Source organism: Saccostrea echinata, unplaced genomic scaffold (assembly GCF_033153115.1).
Source record: "Saccostrea echinata isolate AGI-Se365-2 ecotype Australia unplaced genomic scaffold, CSIRO_AGI_Sech_v1 ptg000052l, whole genome shotgun sequence".
In the NCBI taxonomy this organism is placed as follows: Eukaryota; Metazoa; Mollusca; class Bivalvia; order Ostreida; family Ostreidae; genus Saccostrea; species Saccostrea echinata.
In genome coordinates this window covers 13016013-13025187 of record NW_026889801.1, presented here as the reverse complement: position 1 = coordinate 13025187, position 9175 = coordinate 13016013, and the positions used below count along the sequence as shown (strand labels likewise).

General features: G+C 33.3%; 1 protein-coding gene across 1 annotated transcript in view; it reads right to left on the bottom strand.

Moving 5' to 3' along the window:
* Positions 1-230: 230 nt before the first annotated feature.
* LOC133204123 (hemicentin-1-like) overlaps positions 231-9175 on the bottom strand; it is a 34319-nt gene continuing 25374 nt past the window's right edge. Inside the window, exons 2-5 of the mRNA XM_061339892.1 lie at positions 3992-4088; positions 3173-3349; positions 888-1058; positions 231-391 (exon numbers count right to left, since the gene is read on the bottom strand). Of these exons, the coding sequence (XP_061195876.1) occupies positions 360-391; positions 888-1058; positions 3173-3349; positions 3992-4088 (477 nt within the window). The 3' untranslated portion in view covers positions 231-359. The remainder of the gene's footprint in view (positions 392-887; positions 1059-3172; positions 3350-3991; positions 4089-9175) is intronic.

The following is a 9175-nucleotide window of genomic DNA, read 5'->3' as shown; positions in this document are numbered from 1 at the left end:
GTAAAACAAAATCATTTTACCCAAGTGGTATTAATTATGTATTTCATGTTTATATTTAGCCTATTTATTATATATATTTAACCCAAAATGTTAAGTAAACAAAGAAAAACACAAGTCAGAAATTTCTTTACGATATGTCGATATTTCTTCATACGTATCTATATGCGTATCATCCTCACATTGAATCGATATTATCGATATCTCGATATATCGTCCCAGCCCTACTCAAAATGCCATGATGTTATTACATGTCATGCCAAAGAATTTCATAAAGCACAGCAGTTACGTATATATACATTGTACCAAGCGTATATCTCATATCCAGGTACAAGTTGTCGGAAAACCCTTCAGAAGGAGACTTATTTCTTTCTTCGTCCAAACCATCCTCCACCTGTAACATAATTAAGAATATCTACGATAAAACACTCTAACGCAAACTTCTACTGGCATTACTGTCTTTTTAATACAGTTCGATTATAAAAAGTCAATCAAATTAAACTTTTGAATATTCAAATAAACACAGTATACAATTCGTTTGATCTCTATTGTCGAACGCGAATTGTATATTACGATATTCTTCATTTAACCCAAATACAAAAAACAAAAGAGTATTGTCTTAAAACAAAATATGTTCAGTCTTGATATTATTGATTATATGCTGAGACCTTCGAAGGTAAAACAATGAATTTGTTTAAATGTGAAAATAATAATGTATCAAATATATAGAGAGTACATTTGTAAAGATTTCTTAAATTAAAAAAAAAAAAAGAAATCATTATTTCAAGAATTAATTTCTCAAATGGAGATTTTTCCCCCATATTTAAGATTATTTCACATTTCTTACCAAAAGAACATGTGAAAAAAGTGCATTATATGAGATATAATACCGTAACATGGGTTTGTATTACAGGACGATTTATTTGTTGAGGATCCAAAACAATCCGCCCCTCCATACATTGGGTAAGGGTTGTTACAGTTTCTTTTCCTTGTCTTTTCACCACTGTCACAGTCCTTGGAGCACGAAGACCAGCTTTCCCAGGGACCCCATCCACCCTGTACTGAAAATATTGAAAGTACATTCTAGAATGGTCAAATGCTTTTTCATTTCATGTGCTGGAAGAATTTGCTCGGTATCATCTCTTTGTCCAAGGCTGTAATCTGAAAACGTTTAATTAATGATAAGACCTCTGAAACCAAAAAAGCACGTTGAGCAATTTAAAGAGACCTAAAATATTGAGGGCACACATGTACATTTAAAACAAGCGAAAACAGAGAACTGTGGTTCGCCGCTTTGCAGATTTTTATTTTGGTAAGGCTGCAATGATCCATAGCATATATTTATATGAAAGTTGTCTTGCTCGCCATGTTTTATCTGTCCATAATACATGTACTATTCGTTTTTTCAAAGTAGTTTGTTCTGGAGCCAAATTCACGGCAAATATTAAAGATTTTGAATGTCACACTCCGAGTTCTATTTCATGAGATTAAAAAACAAGAGGCCCAAGGGCGTTAACGGGCACCTGAGTATAATACAATACCGAAAGGATTTAAAGAAGTATAAAAGAAACTGATAATTGAAGTTTCTTAGCCAAAGAATTTTAAACATCTGGTAAAATTATCCTTACTTATTGTAACAAGTGAGACCCGAGTGATCTCCCTGGGATCGTTCTTGGTTTTCCCAAGTCTTACAGGGATGATAATGAAGGCAAAATATACAAATACAATTGACACTTTCCTAGTGTGAAGCTATTCAGTATGTACAGATATTGTTTTGGTCACTTGCAAAGTGCTACAATTAAGTACACACAGAAATCTATAATGCATGTATATTTACTCGAGGTGATGCCTCTTTGCTACACAAACAACTGACCTGCTTGCTACTTGGTAATTCGTGGTACCAACACTTGCTTCTTGACTATACAATAAACTTAGTAAAAAATTTTACCAGCACTCTCAACTTCAAGCAGACTCTAGCAATCTAAACTCTGATCTCTGAATTTACATGACCATAACTCTTTCTATCTTCAAGCAGGACACCCCAATGCACACATACTAAGTACAAGGGGCCATGAAATTCATAATTTTGGAAGAGGCATCTGTCCCTCTCATTACTATGCATTATTTTTTTTTTCATTAATACCCAGGAGCACAGGAGAAGATCTTTAAAGAGCTAATGCAATTTTCAGGAGTAGATCTTTAAAGAGCTAATGCATTTTCATGATGTAATAATTAGAGCCCCACCCTAACTCCAAAACCCCTGACCCAGGGGCCATGAAATTCATAATTTTGAAAGAGGCTCTTTTCCTCATCAAAACACTTTACTTAGTTCATCGGCTTACTATCCAGGAGCAGAGGAGAAGATTTTTAAAGAGTCAATGCATTTTCACTATATTATCATAAGCGCCCCGCCCTAACACCAGAACTTCTGACCCAGGGGCCATGTAATTCACAGTTTTTGGAGAAGGTATCTGCCCCAATCATTACTATGCATTTGTTTCATTAATAACTAGGAACAGAGGAGAAGAATTTTTTTTAAGAATTAATGCATTTTCTCTTTAAACATGTAATAATTAGAGCCTAGCCCTAATTCCAGAACCCCTGAGAGAGGAGCAATGAAATTCACTATTTTGGAAGAGGCACCCTTCCTCATCATAACTATTAATTTAATTTGTTTCCTTGATATCCTTAATAAGGGCTCTCAGCGGAAAATTGTAGCAGGGATTGGTAGTAAGAAGGACGTTAGTCAATAAATTGGTATATCTACACATGTACATATACAAGGCCATTTTATGCATAAAATGCATCTACCTTTTCATTAAGTAAAAATTCATAGAACATTCGGAAATGTATTTTTACAAGAAATGCATATGTAAAATATCTAAGCTCTATCTTTTCTTATTAATGAAACGATGACAACTGTAAATTTTTTGACAGCCAGGCTAACAGACAAACAGATCGACGAATGATATTTTATATCCCTCACTTTAGCGAACGCCGAGGACAGAAAAACGTCGAAAACTCAGAAATTGAAATGTTTCTTGAGAATGTAATGATCCCAAAATTGAAAAAAAAAGTTTATGAAGAACATTACTAATCCGTACTTTTTTTAAAATTGAGAATTGATTTATGAATAAATATACAATTTAACAAAAAGTGCCAAAGAAGAACTCACCTGGGTATTCACACCTGTAAGATAATGAGGTCCATTTTCCTCCTGGAGGACAATATATAGTATTCTTAGAACCTACACCAGTATAACCAAGGATACAACCATAAGTAGCGGATATAGGAGAATCAGTGCGACTGCTAACGACACCATTCCTCAGTGTCGGAAGAGGTTCTGAACAATCTAGACGAATAAATAAAATGTTTTTACATACAGGTACATATAATGTAAAGTAGGTACAAGGAACTCTGTGTAAAATATGAAAATATAATATGATCTCAATTTGCATAATTTAATTAGACTTTTTAGACTGATTGCTAATAATAATCTTCACATTTCATTCTTTAAAGAAATCAACATATAATTTCAATTTCAATGATTGTGACTGGCCAGGTACTTCTTTTACTTTTCCTAGTACGATGCAATTAAATAAAAAAAGAACTAGATTTTGTGGCATTTCCTCTTAAGTATGTGACGTATTTGTAAGATCGGATTGAACCTGGTGTATTGTTCTAATTATACCACAATTCATTAAATAAGCATATCTATTTTGGAATTTAAAAAAAAAAGAAAAAAATGAACATTTGAAAATGTGTTTAAAAATAAAAACAAAATAAAACAATACAATACAAACACCCCCCCCCCCCGAAAAAACCCAAACAAAAGCAAAACTGAGGCACAGTAATTTTTCGGACCAGCTTTAATTAGCAGCTGGAAAGAAATAACAATAACTTTATGGTTATAAAGTAGACATAAATACATGTATGTCTACCCATGTGGAAACTCGAAAGCTAGTTAAAATGAAAAATATGATTGATGACATACCAGTTGCAATACACACATCTTTTCCAGATGATGTACGTAAACATGATGAATAATTGTTGCATGCGATTACACCACATAACTTCTCACTTTGATGAGCCTAGGAGAAAATTCATCAGTATAGTGTATCATGTTCGCAAAAAAATATTTGCATATTTTAAAGTTTGTTTTTTTTAATCTGAACCTTTTTATATGTTCTTCTTTCCTCTTATGCTTCAATTGGTAAATTGACAACCATTTACGTCTACCAAGCTTGTAAAGCAAAAGGTTTTCGAGATATTGACCAGACAACACTTTTTTCATCGACTGACCAACAAACAGGGGTAGACCAATATGGCCTCTTTTCCAGGGGAACATAAAAACTAGTTGCATAAACATTATTACATTTAAACCCCCCTTTTTAATTCCCTCTAAAATAAAGGGGGGCATGATTTGAAAAAAAAAGATATGATCTAACTACATGAAAATACTTCCATGCAAGTTGAACTGACTTTTTTTTTCGATCCGTTGTATGTAAAACTATTGGCCCAATTGTGGATCAATTTCTTGGCATGATTTATAAAATATAGATTATAAACTAATTAAAATCTACAAATAGAGATTGTTCTATCTGACGTATCCGTATACGTATCCGTATCCGTATACGTATCGAAGTATGAGAGGCATCTCGATCCCGATGATTTAACCGTTGGGTAACATTTCCATCGTTTCTTGTTTGATTTTAACCTCATTCATTGGAAAATAAGATATATAGTAATATTTCTAATGAAACGTATCAAGTTGCTGTTCACACCTATCATTTTATGGAAGGATTTTAAAAAAAATTTGTTTAGTAAAAAAAAAAAATACGTATATTTTTATTAAATTGTTTAAAAATAAAAAAAAAGGTTCAAAAAGGGATTTCTCTCTCTCTCTCTCTCTCTCTCTCACAGTATCAGGATATATTATTGTTTCATTCTAGAAGTAACCTTTACCAGTACAAGACATCATCCCCATAATGCATACAGTCAACGCTCGTTATCTCATGCAACTTGATTGGATCAATTAAAACTTCGATATATCCAAGGGTTTGAGTTAACAAAGTTTAACTGTACGGGGTGTCAGAGATCAAACATTCTAGATGAGTATAAGTTTGTCTACATCAAGCAGACACTTAAAATTGATTAACAAAGTGGAGAAGGGGGAAGCTGGGCCGAGGCAGGGAGAAACTAAAATATGACAAGTCACCTTATCAAAACTTTGACAATAAAAAGGTGACCATACTGCATACTCTATGTGTGAGTGGGGGGGGGGGGAGGGGGGGGGGGAGATCACTGAAAATTTCCATCCTCATTTTCTTTTTTATCATTATCAACATTCTGTATATCATTTGATTATATTTGATGGACATAGTTCTCCAGAAAAGCTTTGGAAAACTGGCAATTCTGGGGTGGTTTGAAGACTCTAAATTCCCTAAATTGTTAGGTGATAGCCGTATCCGAAATTCCAGAGAGCTTGAGAAAGGACTACGATTTCCGAAAGTGATGCAGTTACACGCAGTTTTTGTCGGGGATGAATTAACAATTGTCGATAAAAGGAGATAAACGGAGAAATTTTTTTATGTCTTATACATTACTTTATATACATGTTGACTAAAGTTTACTTAAATGATTTATTGAAATTAGGATGACTGTAATTCTTTGTGTACAAGTGGGATCAAAACTCTGAAAAAATGTTGATATTTTATCAATTTAATGTTTTGTATAAATTTTATCCTTTATTCTGTGTGTGTGTTTTTTTTTATTTCTCTGCTACGTTGAAGCAGCCTCTTCTATTCAATTCTATGAACTGCGTGTTGAATTGACTCACACTTGTCCCAATCTGGGCCAAAATGCATAAATAAACAAATAAATAAAAATATAAATGAATAAAAATCAGCAGGATGGACAAGGTAGCATAGAAGAAATAGATAAATCTATTGTTTTGGCATTATTTAGTCTAATGTTCTTTTCTTTCTTATAAAAAGAGAGTTAAGATAATGAATACCCTATTTTAGTTCTATATCAAACCATGAATTATAATACACATGTACGACAACAAGAGAACTAAAAAGAAAAATCAAATTTAACAATTGAATTTTCATTTCATTACCTATTTTTGTCGCCATGAAGTCTTTTCAAGTTATTACTGCTGAAAGGACAAAATATAAAACAAAATCAAGAATAGACCCGAAAGTAGCAATTTCAACTGCGGAGGGGAAGGGGGGACATACAGGTATTTGTCAAATAGTTCATTGAAAAAAAAAGAATGAAGAAAGTCAACAGACGATATGAAAGTTTGTGTGTGCATGTTCGGGGGGGGGGGGGGGGAGGCTGGTATTTTTAACCATATACTGGTAATGGTCTGGAAGCAGATTCTCTTTAGAAAATTGCTAAACGGTTTTATTGATTGTGTGGATATCAACGTCTTTTGCATTCAGTGTGTGAGTGAGGGGGTTAACTTTTATGTCATCTAATGTAAATTACAGAATCAATCAATAAAATGTCCTGATGTTAAGAGGGAGAGAGGGGGATCCCGATAAATGTTTTTAAACAAAATTGCAATTAAAGTTTTAAACAATATAATGAAAACAAATACAAATTTATTGAATTTCATTATCCATTTTTTAAAAAATTTTCCAGCGAAATAACAAACTTTTACAGTAGCTTAATACATTTTTTTATTAGAAAAAAATACCATATGCTATTCTTAAATGAATGGGGCTGCTTTAAAACCAAACAAATTACGATGGAAATTATAGTATATAGTATAGACATCGGGATCGAGATGCCTCTCTGAGCTCGATACGTATACGGATACGGATACTTATACGGATACGTCAGATAGAACAATCTCTTATAGCAGGTATATTTTATACCTCCTTGCAATGTTGTTCTTGGGAAAAAGGTCTTGGAAAAAAATGTCCTGTTTATGTCTATGCAAACGTAGAACACCTTACATGGAATCATCCTTTCATTGCTTCCTTGTTCCAAACAAAGTTGAATTTACATTATTAAATCATTTTTTTCCCTATACACAGTTGATAGAGCCTTTTGTGGCCAAACCTAAGTCCCAGGGACAATGGTTTTACTGCACAAGAGTTTATCATTTCTATCATTATTTGGGAACGATTTTTTTTTCAATGGCCCAGCTCAATTTTTTATTTTTTTTCGGCATGACGTTTTTCTGTCCCCTTCATTCAAAAAATATTTATAACTAGAAATTCATTACTAGTAATGAGAAGGTCTTCCGTTATACTACCTCCCGTTTGCAAGAACATGTCTTTTCCAACGTCGGTATTAGCCTAAAACTGATGTAGAAACAAAATAACTAAAAAAATTACTTTTTTGCTTCGTTTCTTGTCAAGGCCGGAAGTAATGACGACATACGATTTTTACACGATGTATATGAACTGATGACTGACTATAAGTCCTGAAAGTTTTAGACTTTGGTCTTTTACTGCTGCCGAGCAATTGTGAGAACACATTCTAATTTTGGGGACAGGAAAACACACGACCGGAAGTGAATTGAATAAAAATCTCTGATTTTCTCTAGACATTTGTAGTATCTACAACATATGTAAAAAAAAATTTCAAATATTTATCTGTAAGTGATATTTATGAGAAAGTTAAACATCGAAATAACGTAGTTTATCTCTGAAAACCGGAGGTTAAGAGTTTTTGTTTCCGGTGGAATCTAACATTTTTCAAAACAACGAAAGAGATGCAATAAAGTGATGCAAGATTTGATTTTAAAAGGAAAAGTTGAAGTTTTCGATTTTTTTTATCATTTCTTGTGACGACCGGAAGTGACGGCTGACGCGTTTAACCCTATGTCTTTTGCCTACTCCTCAAGGATTATTACTCCTTTAAGTTTGGTGTCTTAATCTCATGCCGTTTCCGAGATCTCGCTCGGATAACTTTTCATTTTGAGGACAGGAAGAACACGCGACCGGAAGTGAATTTTACTAAGATATTTGTCATTACTCTAGACATTTGCAGTCTGAATAACATATCTAAAAATCATTTCAAATACTTTATCTGTAAAAGATATTTAAGGGAAAGTAAAATACTCAAATTATGCAGTTTTCCTCTTATAACCGGAAGTTGTCGTTTTTGTTTCCGGTGGGACTGACATATTTCGACACTACAAATGAGATGCAATAAAGTGATGCAAAAAAAGATTCAAAAACGAAAAGTTGAAATTTTCGATTTCTTTGTTCACTTCCTGTGACGACCGGAAGTGACGACTGACACGTTTAACCCAAATGGGCTCGCCTACTTTTCAAGATCTATTGCTCATATAAGTGTGGTGTCTTTATCTCTTACCGTTTCTGAGATCTCACTCGGAAAAAATATTTTTGAAAAAAACGGAAATCGGACATATCTGACGACCGGAAGTGAATTTTGAAAAAATGAAAAAAAAACGCCTCGGGGTATTTTCATTCTCTATTAACCCTGAAAATTTCAGGAAAATCCATCCAGTCATCTCTGAGAAATCCTGCCGACAAAAAAAGGGGGAAATAATGATAATAACTAGAGCAAAGCTCGTTGCAAAGCAACGAGTGGGTCTTCCTTCTTAGCGATTAGCTTGTAAGTTGACGTAATAAATGGATAATTATTTGTTTAATTTCCACCTAAAGGTTACATGTTTCTGTTTAGATTGTCAACTTTGATAACATTCTCTTTCTTCTTTGACCCAAATGTCAAGAGACCTCAACTCCGGAACTCTGCGGCCCGTTTTACAAAAGAACTTACGACTAAGGCTGAAATTTAATTTTGCTCATTACTTTCTCGGCTTTTACATTAATTTAAAAATGGTTTTAATATTTTTAAAATAAATTGAAAAAGATACTTATATGCTAGAAAATTTAAAAAGAATAATTAATTTTGCAAAATTTTACAATCAACTTAAGTTTATGGCTTAGTCGTAAGTTCTTTTGTAAAACGGGCCCCTGAATCTGGAGTGCGCATGAGGATATATAATTCAACTGTACTCTCTCCAACAGTACTCTTGAAATAGTATCCAAAACACTAATACTCCGAGACCCTCATTTCTTGAACTTTGACTTTTGATTTTTAATTTCTAGACTTTTCTCTTCTATTTATCTAACATCTTTGACGCAGTACAGTTAAGGTGCCAAATGGAAATATCGGCGAATTTTTTAAA